This window comes from Gopherus evgoodei, chromosome 8 (genome assembly GCF_007399415.2).
Source record: "Gopherus evgoodei ecotype Sinaloan lineage chromosome 8, rGopEvg1_v1.p, whole genome shotgun sequence".
Taxonomy (NCBI): domain Eukaryota; kingdom Metazoa; phylum Chordata; order Testudines; family Testudinidae; genus Gopherus; species Gopherus evgoodei.
In genome coordinates this window covers 47,372,270-47,393,044 of record NC_044329.1, presented here as the reverse complement: position 1 = coordinate 47,393,044, position 20,775 = coordinate 47,372,270, and the positions used below count along the sequence as shown (strand labels likewise).

The 20,775-nt window shown below is 43.2% G+C and overlaps 1 protein-coding gene across 4 annotated transcripts in view; it reads left to right on the top strand.

The window, feature by feature from the left end:
- The first annotated feature begins 3,763 nt into the window (after positions 1-3,763).
- SUCO (SUN domain containing ossification factor) overlaps positions 3,764-20,775 on the top strand; it is a 92,020-nt gene continuing 75,008 nt past the window's right edge. For 2 of the 4 annotated variants that reach the window (XM_030571886.1, XM_030571884.1), the window contains exon 1: positions 3,766-4,029. In XM_030571886.1, coding sequence (XP_030427746.1) covers positions 3,962-4,029 — 68 coding nt within the window. In that variant the 5' untranslated portion in view covers positions 3,766-3,961. Of the gene's footprint in view, positions 4,030-20,775 lie in introns of all 4 variants that reach the window. The other 2 variants (XM_030571888.1, XM_030571885.1) reach the window with 2 other exon arrangements.

Sequence of the window (20,775 nt, the reverse complement as noted above, 5' to 3'; positions counted from 1 at the left end):
CAGTCCACCCCCACTCCTTTCAGGCTCCGCTCCCTCTCTGCCCCAGGTCCTGCCCCCTTCCCGCTCCGCCCACCCTTCCTCATCCCCCAGCCTGCCGCTGGCTTGCTGCGTCTCTCCTCAGATCCCTACTCACCGCTTGCCTCCTCACCCCTGCCTGCCCCTGGCTTGCTGCTCGCCTTTTAACACCCCCTGCCCACCGCTCACCAGGGTGCTTGCCCACCCCCCCACCTCTTCCCACCCCTGCATGACCCTTGCCCCACCCCATTCTACCCCCTGCCACCAATTCCCTGCCCCTGCCCTGCCTCTTCTCTGCCTGAGCGCACTGTGTCCCTGCTCCTTCCCCTCCCTCCTGGAAAGTCCAAAGCACCGCCAAACAGCTCTTAAGCATCGGGAAGCGCTGGGAAGGAGGGGGAGGAGCAGGGACATAGTATGCTGGAGAGGGGAGAGGAAGGCGAGGAGAGGGGAGCTTGGCTGCGGGTGGGTGCGGAGCACCCACTAGTTTTTCCCTATGGCACCCAGGGCAGAGGACCCATGGAGTTGGCACCTCCCTCCGGCTCACCTCCTTAGCTGCATATCAGGACAAATGGCATTCCAATTGTACATCGATCGGGACAAAGGGTTAAATATCGGGACAGTCCCAATTTTATTGGGACATCTGGTCACCCTACTACAGGGGAAGGAAAGAGATTAGGATAGCATCTCTAGAGGTGCCTTGGTTCTGAAGTATAAATCCACCTCTGTATTTCTTGAGTTTCTAAGATTTGCTATTTGTTCTCCTTTTTACCTCTGACATTCTTGTAAAGAGTATGCACTCAAAACACAGCTATGTATCTGCAAACTTCGATTCAACCGAAAAGTACAGTAATTGATGCAAGAGTACATATGTAATAGAGCTATTAGAGATGGTCAGAAGTGGTATTTTTCATGTGGAAAATTTCAATTTTTTTGGCAGAAATTAAAATATTGAAAAGTTTTGGTCAACATTTAACATTTTTCAGGAATTCCATCTTTCAATGGCAAATAAAAAATTTCAGATACTTCTTGCAAAAAACGTTGCAGAGTCAAAAGTGTGATTTGCCATACACAGCAGTTTAGATGGAAAATGTTCAACCAGTTCTACTACAAAAAATAGAAACAAAGGGATGGGATTGAGACTGCTGACAGGAGCAGATACAGCTATGGATTATGCTGGGGCAGTCACTAGAGTGGCCAGGCTGCAGAGGGAATCTGTTTTGACACCTTCTCTGAGGGCCTGTAAATCTTGGCGATGGCCCTATAGCCATGCATTCTCCTTTAACTTCAATGTAGTAAAATTCCTTCCCAGGTCAGGGTAAAATTCACCCCTTGTCAAATGGCACAAATGAAGAAGGTTATGGAGAAACATGTAAGTATCAGATGCAACACCTGCCTCCTCCTGGAGATGCTGGCCCAGATTCTCAGCTACGGTAAATCAGCAAAGCATCCTAGACACCAGTGGATTCACCCGGATGTACACCATCTAGGGATCTGGGACAAAGTTGTTACTAAACAGGAGGACCCAAAGAAACATTATACCTCACTGTAACTGCACTCTTCAGTGCTTCCTTTAATTACTATGAACTTGTCACCAGTGCTCATTATAGGTGAACCTGGTTGCCTGACATTTTCTGTTACAAGACTCCATTTTCGGGTACTTCTAACTTTGCCAAACTTTAATAGTTTGGGCTGAACTTTTCAGTGCTTGGTGCCTCGGGCTGGATTTTTTTGAGGGAACGTTTTAACCAGAACAGTTCAGTCATTTCAGATGTTCCTGTACTCCTTAATTTGTTCCCCTGGTGTGTACGAATTATAATACAGCATTTCATTATTTGATCACATTCTGTTTTTCCACAGGCCCCTCCCCCATTCAGTGGACAGGCTGGATAGTGTACTGCAGATGAAGCAGGGTTGTGGAGCGAAGGAGTCTGTTGTCTGCCTCATTTGTGGCAGCATTTGGAAGCCTCCAACCCCTAGAGCTTGAGGGTGTTTTACTAGGCAGCATTTCCCAAGGGGTGCCTGGGATACAGGAGACCCGGGTTCTAGGTAGGGTTGCCAGGTTTCTGGTTTTTGATCGGAACACTCAGTTGAAAAGGTACCCTGGTGGCTCTGGTCAGCACTGCTGACTGGACTGTTAAAAGTCTGCTTGGTGGTGCAGTGCGGGCCCGGGGCTAAGGCAGGCTCCATACTTGCCCTGGCTCAGTGCGGCTCCCAGAAGTGGTCTCCAGGTCCCTGTGACTCTAGGTGCATGGGCAGCCAGCAAGGCTCCGTGCCTGCCCGCACCCCAACTGCTGGCTCTGTAGCTGTCATTGGCTAGGAACTGCAATCAGTGGGACCTAGGGGGCGGCACTTGCAGGCACGAGAGCAGCATGTGGCACCTCCCTGGCCACCCATGCACCTAAGGGCCACAGGGACCTGGCAGCCACTTCCTAGGAGCTGCAGTAAGTGCTGCCAGGAACCCATACCCCAATCCTCTGCCCCAGCCTGAAGTCCCCTCCCACATCCAAACTCCCTCCTGGAACCCGCACCCCATACATCCCCCATGCCAAAACCTCTATCCTCAGCCCTGAGCCCCCTTCTGCACCCCAAATACCTCATCCATGGCCCCAGCCCACAGTCCCCTCTCCCAACTGAAGCCCTCACCCCCCTCCCGTACCCCAACCCTCTGCCTGTTAATGTGAGTGAGGATGGAGGAAAGAGAGCAAGGGGGAATGGAGCAAACAAGGGGTGAGGCCTCCGAGAAGGGGTGGGACAAGACTGTTCAGGTTTGTGCAATTAAAATGTTAGCAACCCTAGTTCTAGTCTCAGCTCTGCCATTGGTCTGTTGGGTGACTTGCTTCCCCACTCGGTGCCTCAGCTTCCCCATCTGTAAAATTGGGTTAAACAGAGCATGGGCTGGAATAATAAAACATCCCTCAAACTAATGACTAGACCAGCATCAAGGCCCTGGAAAACTACCACTCCCAGCCTGCACCGAGAGCCTTGGCCAATGGCTGCCAGCCTGAGGGCAGTAGCGATGCATGCTGGGATTTGTAGTTCTAAATGGGATCCAGCCGACAGCTACGGTGTCCCGCGGACTCGTTCACCAAGCCTATTCTTGGACAACAAAACCGCTCGCTTTCCCCCTCCCCCCATGCCCATCCTCCGCAAAGCCACCCATTTATTTTGCCCAGGCTCAGGAACTTTCACCTTCGGGGACCTCAGCTCCCACCAATCAGGGCTCAGCTTTCTTGGGGCAGCCCCTACAGAAAGCCTGACTATAACTAGGTCAATACTGCTATCAATCGCCTGGAATTTTTAATAATTATTGTATAACTTATTTCGCGTATCTGTATATATTTTGTTGTCACACCTATTATTAATTCTTGTAAAGACGCTTAAACCGGTCCTGGCTTTGGGGAGGGCACCCCCGGTTCGCCGCTCTCTGAGAGGAACGATGCAGCGAGAAGACTACAACTCCCAGCTGCGAGGGGCTGTTGAAGAGGCCCGTCCGTTTTGTAATCCAATCACAATGGGCGTTCTGACTGCGGGCTGGGGATTGTATTGAAGTGGCCCCTCTGAGCCAATCACGGTGAGGGGAGGGAGGAAGTCATCGAAGGCGCAGGGCCAATTGTGTTCCGGCGATGGGTGGAGGCGTGGTTTATGTGGCGGTGGGGGGGAGACGTGACGCGTCTGCTTCCAGCTCAGCGCGTGAAGCGGGGGACTTGGGGGGAGGGTAACGGCTCTGCTCGCACCGCGCTGGAGATCGGCTCGAGCCGGGGGCAGCGGCTGGGCGCAGTCTCGGGGCGGCGGCGCGAGGCGGGCGGGAGTGGCTGAACCCCCGCGTGGCTCTGTCCCTAGCGCTCCGTCTCCTGGTCCGCCCGGCGCCGCCGCTCTCATCCCCCTCGGCAGCAGGCGGGAGGATGCGCCGCCGCCTCCTTGCTGGGGGAGGCAGAAGGGGGAGACGATGAGGAAGCCGCCCCGCCGGCTCCTGGCCCTGGGTTCCTGCCTCTTCTTGTGCAGCTCCCTTCTCTGGTGAGTGGGTCTCAGAGCCCGGCGGGTGGGGGCGGTGGTCTCACACCGACCCCTCTTCACGCCGGACTCCATGGCCGCTCCGAGCCCCTTCCCAAATGGAGCATGGGGGTTGCATCTGTTGTGTGTGGCGGACTCCCCGCTCCAGTGGGGCTCCGGCTATGGGGAGTGACTTCCCCCACCTGTGCTGTGTATGGAAGTCTCTGCCACTCGCTTGAGGCCCTATAGCCCTGTATATGGGGTTGTCCTTCTCTATCTGTGCTGTGTGCTGGGCTTTCCCTGCTTCTCCCTGGTCTTATAACCCTGGGAATTACGGGTGTCTTCCCTTGTGCTGTTTGGTAGGATCCCCAGCACCCAGGGGGCCCTGTAGCCCAGGGGGTTGGGGTGGCTTCCACCCCCTGCTGTGAGTGGTGGGTTCTCCTGCTCCCAGGTTTCCAGAGAAGGTTTCCTTCCAGTTAGTCTCTCCTTTCTGTGTCGTGGATACCTCTTCCCACAAAGATCCTGTGCTGCCCTCATGACCTCCGGTGACAGGTGCATGGACTTCCCTTGTCGGGGACACTGTATCTAAATTGCTGTACCAAAAAACAAGTCCCAATAATCAACTCCTGTGTCTGCTGCATTCACGGTGGCCGGAGGAGCAATGCTAGTGTAGTTTGGAAAGTGCTATGGCGGACTTTTAGGATGGAAGACCTTGTCTAATCACAGAATGGGATTGTATCCCTGTTGCAGCTAGGGCTGAGATTAATGGTTACAAAGTGTTTCAAGATCCTTGGTTGGGAAGTATGCATTGGAAGGTATCTCTTCTCCTCCCGCCCATTGTTTGCTTGAGGTGACCAGCAGCCATCACTCCTTGTGAAGTAATTGACTGTTGTGGTGTTTTTTAAACTCTGTGGAATTCTGTGAGTGACTTACAGCAATGTTTCTCAACCTTTTTGATACCGGGGATCAGCTTGCTGCCTTCCTAAACTGTCAGGAAAATCTCAGAGATGGTTCCAGCACCGGTCCATGGCCGGCTGTTGAGAAACATTGACTTACGGTATCAACTTTCATTTATCTGTCTCACTTTTCACTTTGGCTGAATATCATTGTGGTGATCATGTCCTTCGACAGGGCTACCATATTTTCTTCATATCCTGTTTGTAAAGAGTTTTGTGATCCTATGGCACCACCATCCTCAGTACCTTAGTGTCATCTTAAACTCTGCTGCCTCTCTAGACCACACATTTAGGCAGTTTCAAATTCTTCCGGTTTCTTTCTCTAACATTTTTGAAATCCAGCTTTTCTTCTAAATTCATATTACTAAAACTCTCATCAAAGTCTGTGTTTTCCATCCAGGCTGCTATAGCCTTTTCTCCTCTGGGTTTCCTGACACCCATTTTCCACTGTGTGCGCTCTTACTCTTCAGATACATTGCAGCTAAAATAATCCTGTTTTGTTTTCTGATCATGTCACCCGCTTCATCACATCAAATGTCGTCTTGTCTTCAAAATTTAAAATTGTGCACAACATAGTCTGTCTGGTCTTCAGATCTTTGTGTCACATTCTGACCTGTTTGCTGTCAGTTATGCCAGACTTTTTTTCCCACAAGCACCTTTGTGCTTGCTTCTTTATGCATGGAATGCACTCCCTGAACTAGTCTGTAAAGCTTCTTCTGTTTCTTTCCCAGTCATTGAGGTCCACTTCTACTGTAATGCCTAAGATAAGGTGCCAACCAATAGTGACTAGAAAACTGACTCACAGGGACTTCCAAAATTTATTGTTTTTAAAAGCTGTGTATATATGTGGCTTATTAATGTGATCTTGCTATTTCCTTTGGCCTCTCTTGTTATTCCAACAGTGGCATCTTGTTCTAAATTATTGTAATCTTTTGAGGCAGGGACTGCCCTTTTGCTGTTTTTAAGTGCTATTGCTTTGTAGAAGAAATAATCTTGAAGCTGCAAACAGAAGTAAATAGGAAGCCGTAATGCATGTAGAGAGAGAATGGGGTAGACTTCACAGAAACCTGTGGAGAAGGATGGTGGTAAATGCACACCCCGTGTGGGATTTTACTAGGGTGACTAGATGTCCCGATTTTATAGGGACAGTCCCGGTTTTGGGGGCTTTCTTATATAGGCACCTATTACCCCCCCACCCTCTGTCCTGACTTTTCACACGTGCTGTCTGGTCACCCTAGATTTTACTGAATGTTAAGGGAAAGTAAGAGAATTTGGGGAGGAGATATTTCCTTTCCAATTTCATAAATAATCACTGGACTGACTTAATCACTTGCTTGTCACATTTCACGTATGACTGCCAGAGAAGTGTCACTCTGTAGCCTCCTCACATTGGTGCCCCCAAAACACCCAAGAAGCGCGTTGGAAGTTCTTTAAGAAGTTGCAAACTTATGTTGAGGTAAGATTTTTCTTGGTATGTTTTTGCTGCCCGTCAATCTTATAGACAGTTACTGTTGGTATGAGCTCTTGGAGGTTATCACCAGTGGATCATTGCTTTTGTCTTCCTCTGAAATCTGTTTCACTTTGGTTACTTTTTTGAAGGATAACTGGTTATGCCAGATTCTCTTTTAAAAACATATTACTTCTTAAACCACTGAGCTTGACTTAGAATGGGAAAAAAATCAATATAGCATTTTTTGTACTAAAACTGTAAGGGGGCTCTCTATTTGAGCAACCTACAAACATTTAGAGAATTTAACAGGGCAATTAATAGGCATTGTTGTAAGAGATCACAGTGCACAGAGTGCTTCATTGTGTAACATTGTAAATATTTTGCTGCTTGTGAAAACAAACATTTAAGTCTTGTAAATGGACAATATAGTATGATTAATAGCTGAGGATCCAATCCTACAGTTAACTCTGCATGGGTGGACTCATGAGTAGCTCCTTGAATTGCATTTCCCCAGGGCCATGGGAGTCAGCCTGAGAAGTCAACTGCATGATTGGGGTTCAAGGTTTCTAACTCTACCAGAAAGCATTGAGGCAAACTATACTAATAGCTTAAAGCATTTCTAGCACAAATCTCTCAGTTCATCCCTTTTTTAAGGTTGTGGGGGGAAATTCAGTAAGAATCCAGCAAATAGTTTAGGTTGTTGGAAAATGAGAATTGTTATAACCCATGTTTAAACATTCAGTTGCCATTAGCTTTTCATAGACAGATTTGACCTATTGAGCAAAACTCTAATGGGGTGTTTTAATTGTTTCCACAAGGGTTTTTATCCATTAAACAATTAAGATACATAATAAAAGTAGAATAATTCTTCCTTTCTTGCATACGTCCATTAATCTTCTCAGTGTCGTGTTTGGGGCTGATAACTAATTAAGTGTTCCAAAGCTGTAATTCGTTAATAATGAAACAGGTTGTCCTCTTAAGTTCCCTGCGTTTTAAGAATAAAACTAGATTCTTTTATTAGTAACTATTATACAAAAGGTCACAGCAACTTTTATCTATTCCATGGTAGAGTAAGAAAAGTTAGGCTCTCTTCTTCTTGATTATGAGTGACACATTCTGCTGATTCCTGAAAAGAAATGTGCTGTTTTTATATCATAAGGCAACTGTTAAATTCCACTAGATTTTAGTTTTGGGGAAACTTGCTCTGAGACTTTTTGTTGTTGTTACTTTTTATTATCTCTAAAGCATTTGAGGATGGACAAATTCTTCTGTCAGGCAATACGCTGATGAGTCTTGGAGGCTGTACTGTAGTTTGTCAACTTCAGCAGTAAAATTGCAGACTCTTTTTACTATCCCAGCTTGCTCCAACACTCTTCTTGGTGTGTCGTTTTAAATTAGTCTAGATCAGTGGTTCTCAATCTAATTACCATTGTGGGCCGAATCGAGTAGTACTTGTATGGCCCTGTGGATGTGACATGAACCACAGCTCTGTGCTGATTAGGCTGCAGATTGAGAACTTCTGGTCTAGATGTGGTAAGGATATAAGATTGCATACAACTCTCATTCTTTTAAAATATTTGTCTAAAGTGAACTTTGTGTTGGTAGAAGATGCTTGTTGGGCAATAATAGAGATTAAAATACTCTCTACAGAATGGCAGCACAAGTTTCTCCAACTCAATCTTTCAATAAACCTCTCAGACCTGAAGAGCTGAGAAGTAAATCTCCAGTCCTATTAACTTTGTAGCTTGTGTACTGAAACTGCACGCTAGCTTTAGTTGTGGTATGGATGCTTGATGGGTAAGAAATCCAAGAATATCAACTCTCATTTTCCTACTAGCCACCAAATAATCCTCTGATATTTAAGGGACACTAGCTTTGGCTTCAATAAAATGACTAGATTTCAAGTGTCTGCACGCATGCCTGTGAGTTCTTATGCCAAATCTTGTGGCTCTACAATCACATTTCCTAGTTATTTAAAAAAAAAAAAGTCTAAGAAAAACCTGCACTAACACAGCATGACTGTTTCTACAGGGGAAAGTAACAATGAAACAGACTACAACAAATCATCAGATATACAAAGGAAAGTAGGAAAGATCTTATTCTTTTATTTCTGTTACCATGGTTATAATACTTTTAGCCTCTATAGATATGGTTTACAGCCATTCAGACTCTAACCGTCTCACTCTTTAATTGGACTTCCTTAGTTCTCCTGGGTCAGCTAGATAATTCCTGAGTTAGAACCAAATTAAATTTTACTTGAAAGTGTTTTTACCCATTCCCAGCTATGGATTTATCAGAGTTAGAATCAGGACTCACAGTTTGTCAGATCACTCTGTTAGCGCAACGCTGTGCCAGTAACACCCAGATAATGTGAGTGGCCATGCAAGACCCAAACAGTCTTATTTATACAGATAAAAGAGCGGGAATTAGACAAAGGGACAAAGAAAGCAAAACAGTAAAATTCAGCTGGGGCACAGCATATATATCCTACTTCCTTACTGACTCTTATTGATCTAAGGCTAATACTTCACCAGTTGCCGTTAAACAGTGCAATTGTTCTATGTTAATATTTGTATTCCTGACACCTGGATTGCAGCATTCCAACAATTTTGCTGAAAGGTACAGACAGCATTTATTTAATCCTTTCTATTTTCACAATATAATTCATTCTACTTTCACAGATTCGAAGAAACCTAAAAATCTAGAAAAATTCATCTTTGGTATTCCCATATTTCTTGTAATTTGGCCATTTGGATGTTCATTATGCACCTAACTTTACGTTTGTGATCCTCCTACAAACTTGTTTATAGGGATAGTTGTATCTTTAAAAGAAAAACTATCTTCTCTATTCAAAGTCAGTGGAGTAATAAAGGTCCATAATTTGTGGGCTAGCAACTAAAACAGGATTATCGTTAATTTTCTTGTATTTTTTGGATTAAACGGTTATGTTTTGGAATGACATCTGGACATAAAACTTTGAAGCAAAATGCACAAAGTACTGCTAAAATATAGAAAATGCATCTTTCTAAAAACGAACCTGGATCAAGGGCATACTGTCCCTGGTAACTGATGAGAACACGATGTTTGGATGGTTTTTTCGAGAACTGCTTTTGATGCCTGGCTTCCATGTCCCATCAGTAATCAAGGGCAACATTAAAGAACTAAACTTTAGGAATACATTCCTCTAAAAATACATATGTTGGTATGGGTCAGAGTTCCGATTACATGAAGCATTTGTCAGGCAATGTTAAGGGATGTGGGAAATGTGTAAAGGATGTTGTGTGTTTGCAAAACACTGTTCTTTGGCCCTGTGTGTGGTAACCTCAAAGTATTCAAAGTGTATTGTGCTGAACTTAATGCTCAATGGTTTAATTTTCTGCAGAGCCAATTAAACAGTGCAGCCCCAGAAGCTTGGAGATCACTTTGGGGTTCTTCAGTGTTTAATTTTATAGCACTCACTGCTTTGTTTGAATTCAGACTATCTTTGATAGCTATTTAAACACTAAAGAAACTGGTATAAATTGTTTTGAATCCAGCTTTTGTCCACTACTAATAGCATTTTCAGAAGCATTGTTGGACCTCTGGTTGATGAATGAAATTACTGTTGTAATCTGCACTTCTATAGCACCTTGCGTCCCAGAATCTGAAAGTGCTTCACATGTAAGTTTAGCTGCAAATTCTTATGAAGCAGGTATTACCCCTTTTTATAGGTGTGGGGAGAGGGACAATGCTGGTACAGACATCCCCAGTGTAGTTGCGCTACACCAGTTGAAAGCAGGGCTTTCACTAGTTATTCAGTAGGGCACAATGGAAGCATGTCTACATATCAATGCTGGGGGATTGCACCAGAGAAGCTACATTGGTGCCAAAATCCCTAGTGTATACAAGCCTGAAATAACTTGTTCAGGGTCAGTGGTATAGCTGGGAATAGAACCCAGGTGTCTTAACTCCCAGTCCTGTTTACTAAATACAAGATTCTTCATCTTTCGCTTCCTGTAACAAATTAATTACATGAAAACTCATTATGAACCTTAATATTCAAGTTGAACTAAAATACTTTCCTCCCTAGTTTTCTTGCCTTTTATACTAACAGTCAGTCTTACTAGCACAAGTATACAAGGTTACATGGATTTATATGTTTGCTGGTTTATTACAAGCTTTCATAACTGAAATAACTATTGGGGTGGGGGGAGGAAATCTCAAATCTTGATAGTCTAAATGATAAACATGGCAAATTTTCTTTTATGGCTGCCAGTCACGGAGGCTACCAGAGATGCTTCACCAAGTCACACTTTCCCAGGAGAATACACTGCAATGCCTGCATAGTTGTTGTTTGCTAGTTTTGTCTTGTACAGCAGCTCAAACTTGCTCTCTTGCCGCAGATGGAATCAAGCTCTAGCCAAACTAGTTACCACAGTGATGGGAATTCTTCATTAGTGGTGCAACTGTTGCAAGCTAAATTGTAGGAATGAGGGAAACCCCTCTCCCCCCCCCCACCCCATGTACCTTGGATGAAATTATTCCTCATGCATCAGTGGTTGGAAGAGAGTCTGGGTAAAGTGGCAGAAGGATATTTTGCTGCATGTTTAGTGAATCCAACCTGCATTGATCTCTTCTCTCCTCTCTCATTTGTTCTCTTCCCTCCCCCCCTCAAAAGTTCTGAGTTAGGGATGTGCTCTGTGAGGCTCAGTGACACCCTCTGAATATGTCTACACTGCACTAAAAGTGGCCTGTGTCAGCTGACTCTGGCTTGGAATGCAGGGCTATAAAACTGCAATGTAGATGTTAAGGCTTGGGATGGTCCCAGAGCCTGGGCTCCAGCCTGAGTCCAAACATTTATACTACAGTTTTATAGCCACGCAGCCTGAGCCCCACAAACCCGAGTCAGCTGAAACAGGCCAACCATCGGTGTTTTATTGCAGTGCAGACATACCTTATGTAAGACTCGGTGCCACCCTGTATTTTAGACTCAGTGTATGAGAGGCTGTCAGAAGAAGAGACTGACCAAAGATAGGGGATAGTAGGAAGCTCACTTTCCAGAGCGTTCAAAGCAGCTCTACAATTCCCTGTTTCATTGTTTTTGTTTTTTTGCTGGTGAATTGGAATAGACAGTATTTGCAGCAGGCTGGGCTCTCTTCTCGATAGTGATCTTAACATTTTAAATTATATTGGGGTTCAGGATTTTTTTTGTATTTCATTTAAATCTGTTCATCACACTTCTGCTATGGTACTAAAATGTTTAATAAATCAAAATAAAATTACTTATCTTTTGTGGAGAAACTTTTTATGAAGGAACAGACTTAGGCATCCGTTTTATATATTCAAAACCTTTGTTTCCATCTGCTGACTTCTAAAGTGAAATGCATGTTCTGTGTATAGAACTCTATTGTGAAGGTGCCAATTGTGGCTCTATAGCTAAAGATAACTATTTTTTTTAATTAAAGCAGGGATTTGCATAGTATTAGAATCTGAATTTACTTCTTGATACCTACTTTGGCATATGTCTTTGGAAAAAAGTACACCTCTACCCCGATCTAATGCGACCTGATATGACACGAATTTGGATATAACGCAGTAAAGCAGTGCTGCAGGGCGGGGCTGCGCACTCTGGTGGATCAAAGCAAATTTGATATAATGTGGTTTCACCTATAACACAGTAAGATTTTTTTTTGGCTCCCGAGGACAGCGTTATATTGGGGTAGAGGTGTAATGCAGGTTTTCATTGTAAGCTCTAATTTTATTCCACTCTAAATCTCTCAAGGAGGTCCTTTGAGTTGAGTTTCCTGTGAGTTTTTATGGTAACTTGAAAAGAATTGGATAAGCAGTTTCTGATGTATTGTGTTTTTTGTTTGTTTTAAGTTGTCTTTGAAAATTATTCAAGTACCTCTTTGTCATGTCATATCTCAAAAGTGGCTTGTCCTAGAAACTTCAAATTTGTTTATTCAAGGTGTGAGAGAATCCTACTTAAATAAAAATGCAACCCTGTAATTATAGTCACTACCATTACTCTGTGAGACCCTGCCTGTTGTCAAGACATGTCATCTTCCAATTCCTGGTTTTTTACTTTACTTTAGCCTTCCCTGCAGGTGGTCTATTGTATCGTAATTCTTTAAACTGCTGTTTATTTTGCCTACTATAATCTTTCCCTTTTGGTTTTGTTTCAATGAAAACACACAATGCCCAAGGAAAAATACTTCATCTTTATTCTTACTCCTGTCCGTCAGTAACGCCATGTTGCTTTGAAATGGACAAGATGTTATAACTATTAGTTTGGAGTAAAATATTCCAAATTCTGCTCTTGGTGGTTGTCTGCTTGGAGAGGTTAGTGGCTTTTGGAGAATGCAGGCTAGAACACTTTTTTAGTTTAAAACGAGGTATTATAGAATCTGAGATCAGTGAAAACATCCCCATGTTTTTAAAATCTAATGAAAATAGTTAATTAGGATTTGAACACTTCAGCATTGTGTTAGTGCAGGAGAACTAGGAACGTGAAACTGAGTACAGACAAAAATGAAACTCACTAATTAATCTTAATTTTCCAGGATGCAAAAGTCAGAAAAATCAGCATTAATGATGAACATGTTAAAAATATTTATCTAGGAGTGGTTAATAAAATAAGTTTTAACTTGACATTGTCCCTTCAAACTATTTTCTGTCTAAGCTTGCTTCGCTTAAAAAGGAACTTTTTTTTTTTTAGCCTAAAAGCTTTTCTACTTTTGGCCCCATAAGATAATCATAATGGGTCATTTCAGGATAAGAAGTTTATTATAAATGAGAGGTGGGAAAACTACGGCCCATGGGCCACATACAGCCTGTCGGTCAATTTAATCTGGACCTCAAGCTTCTACCTCGGAGCGGGGTCTGGGGCTTGCCCTGCTCTCATGCTCCAGCTGAGGAGCAAGGTCGGGGGCCACTCCGCGTGTGCATGCCATAGCTCCCAGAAGCAGCGGCATGTCCTCCCTCTGACTCCTATGTTTAGGGGCAGCCAGGGGGCTCTGCACGCTGCCCTGTCCACAGGTGCTGCCCTCACAGCTCCAATTTGCTGGGCACTGAAGCCAATGGGAGCTGCAGGGGTGGTGCCTGTAGACAGGGCAGCACACAGAACCATCTGGCCGCACCTCTGTGTAGGAGCCGGAGGGGGGATATGCTGCTGCTGCTGCTTTCGGGAGCTGCTTGAGGTAAGCGCCGCCTGGAGCCTGCATCCCTGAGCCTCTCCCCACACCCCAACCCCTTGTTCAAGCCCTGATCTCCCTCCTGCCCTCTGAACCCCTTAGTCCCAGCCCAGGGCACCTTCCTGTGCCCCAAACCCCTCATTCCCAGAGCCTGCACCCCCAGTCAAAGCCCTCACCCCAGCCCGGAGTCCACTCCCTGAACTTCTTGTTTCTGGCCTCACCCCAGAGCCTGCACCCCTCCTTTCCCCCATGCACCAACCCTGATCCTGCACCTGAATCCCTCTGTCCCAGCCTGGAGCATCCTCCTACACCCCGAATCCCTCTGTCCCAGCCCCACCCCAGAGCCTACATCTCCAGCTAGAACCCTCACCCCGTTCTGTACCCCATCCCCAATTTAGTGAACATTTATGGCCCACTGTACAATTTCCATACCCAGATGTGGCCCTCAGGCCAAAAAATTTGCCCACTTCTGTTATAAATCCATTATATAAAGTGTCTGGCTGTTATACAGCATAGTTTTTATAATGATTTTCAGACAAAAAATCTTATTCACACAGGTTGATGGTAGAATACTGATAACCATGTATTAACATTGCTGCTGTTTGCCATTTCTGCTTCCTGTGTGGACAGCACTGAGCAGATAATGGCTATCAAACTGTGTTTGTTCTAGAATAACTTCCCCCAGGTAAGGGAACTGTTTTTAACATAGGTGTGAACTAGCTGTGGTGGCAGAAATGCTGGCTGGTATGAATGAAGCATAACTTTAACTTTTTAAAGAGAAACTCTGTTCTTTGCTTGAGTTCAAGAGCTTTAAAATATTTGTTATCCATAGCTAATGGCACACCTGATGTTTGGACAAACTTGTGTTTAAAAACCCCAGTGTGGGAGATATAGGGGAGTAAGCATCAATGCCATGTGCTTCATTACCTTCCTGTATTCTGCACAGTCCACTTAAGGCTTTGCTGTTTATTTTTTCCAGCCAGAATGCATTAGTAATATTTACGTTAAAATTAAAAATACATAAGTTTAATCCATCCACAAACTCTTCTACTAAGATGGTAAGATGATCAAGTAGAGACTGTTTATCGTGTCACATCTAGCGTCAGGGTACTGTGATAAAGACCTATGAAGACTAGGGTCTATATCCGTGGTTCCCAAACTTTAACAACCTGTGAACCCCTTTGACGAAAATGTCAAGTTTCACAAACCCCCTCCTAAAAACGAATATTTCCAGGGATTTTCTCCTTTACCTGAGTATAAATTATAAAAGCAGTGATCTTGGAAATACACTTTGTTTTTCTGACATGCTTATTACACACTATTTATTATTAATTATTTATCATTACAGTATTTTTATTACTTTATGAAAACAGCAACACTCTTCCAAGATCTCACTTTCGTAGCTTGTATCACTTTGAATAAGCCTGTTATAAGACAAGGTTTCTATGTTCATCAAGGAGTATCAGATGTGAAACGGCAGGAAGGTATTTAAGAAGTCAACTCAAAGAGTTCCTCCTACACAAGCATTCAGTTCTTGAGCAGTCCAGGCAAACAACACATGTTACAACAAAGCTTAAACTTGTTCTTCATAATAATTTAAAAAACAACACTAGCTGCCTACTTTGTTTTAAAAACAGCAAAAAAATATTCACCTCCCTTTCCATTTCTTATAAGGAATCTTGAACTTTAAGGGTTTGGCTACACTTGCAGCTATACAGCGCTAGGAGTTAACTGTTTTTGTACAGCTGTGTAGGGAAAGCGCTGCAGTGTGGCCACACTGACAGCTGCCAGCGCTGCAGTGTGGCCACATTTGCAGCATTTGCAGCTGTGTTGGGAGTGGTGCATTATGGGCAGCTATCCCAGCGTTCAGGTGGCTGCAACTTGCTTTTCAAAAGAGTGGGGTGGAGTGTGACAGGGAGCTTGGGGGGCAGAGAGAGAGTGGATTTTTGGAGCCGACACTGTCAGCTCCCTGCCTTGCAAATTCTGACCACTTCCCCCACCCCTCTGTCATTCACTCTTAAATGCAAATAGCCTTCAGACCAGATAAGCAGCTGCTCCGAGGGACTCCATCCCCTCCTTCCCCCCCCCCCACCCGCCTTGCTGTGTCTCTCCTCAAGCAAACACTAGCTGTGGACATTCCCTGCCTGCCTCTGCTCCGAGCAAACAATTGCTGTGTTTTTTAGATAAGCATCTCCTGAAGCCTCGAGTTCACAACAAAATGAAGAGAGGCATCATAACAAAACAGAGTTCTTTTGTTAAAAGCATTATGGGAAAATTCTGGAGGTCACTTACAGAGTAGTAAGATTAATCACTGTTTACACTGGCACTCCAGCACTGTAGCACCAGCGTTGTTCTCTTTATTCCTCTCGTCCATATGGAGTACAACCAGCGCTGTAGCCAGGGTGATACAGCGCTGTATGTGCCTTGCCCGTGTGGACGAGGAGTAAGTTGCAGCACTGTAAAGCCACTACCAGTGCTGCAACTCTCCAGTGTAGCCAAGGCCTAAGTCTCCTCAGTGTGATAGATAGGCTTGCTTTGATCTGCTTAGCTCTTGGAAGTCCAGGGGCTCCAGGCTGCTGGCCCTGTGCTGCCCGGGGTCCCTAGGGACAGCTCTGTCCGCCAGTCAGGATTTTTTTTCCTGAGAACCCCCTGTAACATTTCAGAACCCCCCAGGGGTTCACGAACCCCAGTTTGGGAACCACTGGTCTATATATTTAAGCATGACAAGAGACTTGGAGTGCCCCAATTCAAACACTTTAAAGGGGGATCTGGTTTTCAGAGGGTCCATGGTCTGCACTTTCTGAAAATATGGCCCATTTAAGGTGTGTGAAGTGGGATACCGAAACACTATCAACACTCTTGGAAGCTCAGGTACAGGACTTTAATAGTATTTCATAACAGGGTTCTAATTTTATGTTGGTGTAGGCCACACAGGAGACAAGCCCACTCAACACACAATTATATCACAGTAAATTTTCCTGTGTTGGACAAGGATGATTAAACTAGCTATTAGTAGTGAATGAAGACTGATTATTTCTGTTTCCTCTGCAGACCTTTGTTTTTGTTTTCATCATTTATATGCACTCTAATTTGTGTAGTAACTTTCTGTATTTTTTTTAAATTAAGCTACAGTAAGATTGAGAGTTCTTGATGCAAACTTACCTGATTTGCAAGATCTGATCTGCAGAAACAGGATATGCTCACTATTTTTGTGCATATGAATCCAGTTCTGTAAATGAAATGAAGAAATCCCTTTCTTTCTGAAGAACATTCTAGATGGCAGGATTTAAAATATGAAAACTTCTTTTTTTGTGAAAGAAAAGCATAGTTGAGCAACAGCGCAGAAAGCATATTCTGCTTTGACCTATTTTTCATCAGTTTCAAGCTAGAAAGTAACGAAATATTTTTGTGTTCTCAAAACAAACAGTGAAATGCAGTGTGGTAAGGAACAGAAAGATTTTACTTCAGATAATATGCGTAGATTCTTACCTTGTAGCATTCTTACTCATTTTGATTCTGTATATTTTGTGCTTACTGTTTTCTCTCAAAGGCATGCACATAGTCATTTAAACTGATTCTCTTGTTGTAGCATCCTGCTCTGTAATAGTAGCAACTAGCTTTCTAAATCATTCAAAATTGTTTAATCAGCCAAAAAGTTAGCTTTAACATTTCTCCATTGTGTGGTAGAAATGAAGTGTGGATATACCCGAAACACCTCTGTATGAATAAGAGAATGCTGTGTCTCATTGTATTTGGGTGAGATGGGATGATGATGATGGCCATTTATAGTACCAGAGGTCTGTGTTTTTTTTGTTGTTGTTGTTTTTCCTCCTCCTCTGGGAGTACCTGCCTCTGTTTCATGCTTCAGAGGTAAACAGAGTACCTCTTACATTTTTTAAATTGATTGCTCTCTCTCTTTGCTGGCACACTAGAAGTGCTACAGCCACATTGAGAGCCCAGTCTTCTGTCTCTGTGTAGGTAGATGTAGGTTCCTCAGAGTGCTTTCTAGAGGGCGTCCTTTCCGGGTAGAATTTTATGACACTCTTCTCCTTCTGCCAAACAACTTTAATAGAGAGATGGTCCATTTGACTGGACTGGGGGGAACCAGGGAATTTCCCTATTTAGTGTCTTGTCAATACACTAAAATAGAATGTTGAGCTCATGGGGACCTCTGTTTGGCCTGCCTAATGGTAGCTTGTGAAGCTTTGGGGGCCAATTTAAAGCAGAACTTGGCTTTACAGTTTTTCCATATTCATTTCCTGCTTCTTCTAAGCAAGGCTGAGCATGGTTTCAAGATTCAAGTAACAGACGAGTCAAATTGTAAGGAAATCTCCAATTTTTGAGACTCTTCTGCTCCGTCTCTCTGCTTCTGTGATTGTTATAGAAGTTAGAAATCTAGTTTGTTGCCTTTCCCAGTCATTCTTTTCAGGGCTTAGCCAGGGATTTTCTCCTTTGAATAAGTGCTGTCTGGCACTCAACCAGGAAGTCCCAGGTAGTTCTGTATTTAAGCAGTGTTTTTGACTCTGAGGGACCCATCTTTTCCAGTTCCTCTGGCAAAAATCTTAATGTCCAGAAACCGCATAGAAAATCTAGACCCTGTTCCTTCTCTTCAACCCCTCACCCCCGAGTAAAGCGCCGAAAAGATGTGGTAATAACTCCTCTTTTTAGACACTGTAATCCTCCAAGACCGCATCAGAAGTAGAGAGCTTTAAATAGCCTCTTCTTTTTCTGAGGATTTGACTAATCATCACAAACATTAGTCCAAGTCATTGTCATTGGAGGAGGGCAAACTCTCTGAATCAGATTGATCTTACTTGACTTCCTTCCAGATTAGGACCATTTCAAAATGAAGGAAGAAAGACACTGTTTTTCCCTCATTCTAGAATCTCTGGAGAAGATTGTGTTGGACTATTCGGAGTACACAGACACACATAGGTCCACTGGTAAGGCCATTAATGTCAATTTGAGCACGAACCATGGGTTGAAATGGAGTGAAAGATATTTATAGGTCAAGATGACTGTTTCATGTTACATAAAACTAAATACCAGCTGTAGTGAAAGTATACCGACTAGATTAATTCAGACTAAAAACTATTTAATTTTAAGGCTTCTGGTGAAGTCACAGAATTGTATTGCAATAGGATAAGAGGATGTCATATGGCACTATCTGATAGGTTAATTTTGCAAGTATAATGTCCTTTTGGGATTTCTTTTGTGGGGAGCTTGCAGGCACAAAAAAGACTGAGCATGTCAATCTTATGGATGAAATGGAACACAAACCACCTCCATCACCTTGGCTGTTGCCCTCTCCACCACCAGCTGCCAAATCCAGGTGTTTTTAAGGTATTTTTGTTCCTGTGACTCTCTTCAGCAGCTAAACTGCAATCTTCAGTGACAGAAGAAGTAACATCTTATCTCTTTCTCTTCCCCTTTTTGGGTACATTTGTCTTTTTTTTTTTTTTTTTTTTTAATTTGAAATCTGATTGTGTTTGTTTTTTAATCCAGAGCTGCTGTTTATAACCCTCGAAACAAGGGCATTTAATACCATCTAAAAGATTGTCAAAATTTTCTCCTTAAAGACTCTACAGAGGGAAAGATGGAAATTAAAGTCTGTCTTGTATGTTTCAAATGGTTTAACTGTTTTTTGCTTTTTTGTGTTTGTTAAACATTTCAAAGGACTTTTATGATGGTTGTTACAATGGGAATAGGAAACTTCACTTCACACAAGCCACACCATACTTAACTGTTTAATGTTCTTAAAGCACCTGAACCCTGTTGAGACCAACAACCCTTATGAATATGCCAACATTTAAAAGCTATACCATATGCAACTAGATCAGTTGGTCAAATTTTCATTGGTTCTGAAATTGTTCCTTCCTTCATCTCGTCCGGGTCTGCTGCCAGCACAGTAAGATATTAACTTTATTGGATGGAGGGACAACCTTCAGTTTTGTGTTTTTTTTGGTAGACTGAAAGATCAAGAGTTGTCTAAGAGGGCCTTCAGATTCTCCTCCATTGCCTTATGAGTAGCCATGGCTACTCAAACCTCTGCTTGCACAGCTTTCTGCATCAATCTTGCATTGAGTACCTGGCCCTTTTAATTCAAGCATGCTAGCAGGAAGAGCTGACAGTTATCTCCAACAAACTGCAAGAGAAGTGCCAATTTAGAAAGTCAGGAAAAACAGTTAAAGTTTGAGGGCATAATAAGAACATAAGTGGGTCATAACAATGATCCATCAAGCCCAGTAATCCTATCTTTTGACATTGGCTGGTACTAGATGCTTCATAGGGAATGAACAGAATAGGGCAGTTTATTGAGCAATCCATCGTGTTATCCAGTCCCAGCTTCTGGTACTAAAGGTTTAGAAGCAATTGGAGCATGGGTTTGTGTCCCTGACCATGTTGGCTAATACCCCTTTGTGGACTATCCTCCAAGAACTATTTTTTTTGAAGCCAGTTATTCTTTTGGCTAGAGGTGGTCAATTATTTTTTGTCAATGTCCAAATTTCTTGGTCAAGGTTTAGTCAAGTTCCAGATGCCAGAAAAAATAATAATAAAACTGTTTGTTTTGTTTGTTTTTTTGGTCTGTTCCAAAGCATTTGGCGATCCAGATTTGACCCACGGTCGACCTGTTGACTACCCCTGCTTTTGGCCTTCACAGCATTTCCTGGCAGTGAGTTCCACAGGTTGACTTTGCATTGTGTGAAGAAGTACTTTCTTTTGTTTGTTTTAATTTTGCTGCCTATTAATTTCATTGGGTGGCCCATGGTTCTTATGTTAAGTGCAGGGGTAAATAACACTTCCTCATTTACTTTCTCCACACTTGATGATTTTATATTTCTCTATCATATCCCCCTCTAGTCCTTTTATCTAAGATGAATGGTCCCAGTCTTTTAAATCTCTCCCATATGGAAACTATTCTATACCTCTAATCATTTTAGTTGCCCTTCTTTATACTTTTTCCAATTCTTTCATGGGGTGACCAGAATTGTACACAATATTCAAGGTGTGGGTGTTCCATGGATTTATATAGTGGCTTTATTCTATTTACAGTCTTATCTATCCCTTTCCTAATGTTTAATATTGATAACTTTTTTGACTGTTGCTGCACATTGAGCAGATATTTTCAGAGAATTATCCACGATGACTCCAGGATCCTTGAGTGGTAACAGCTAATTTAGATCCCATTATT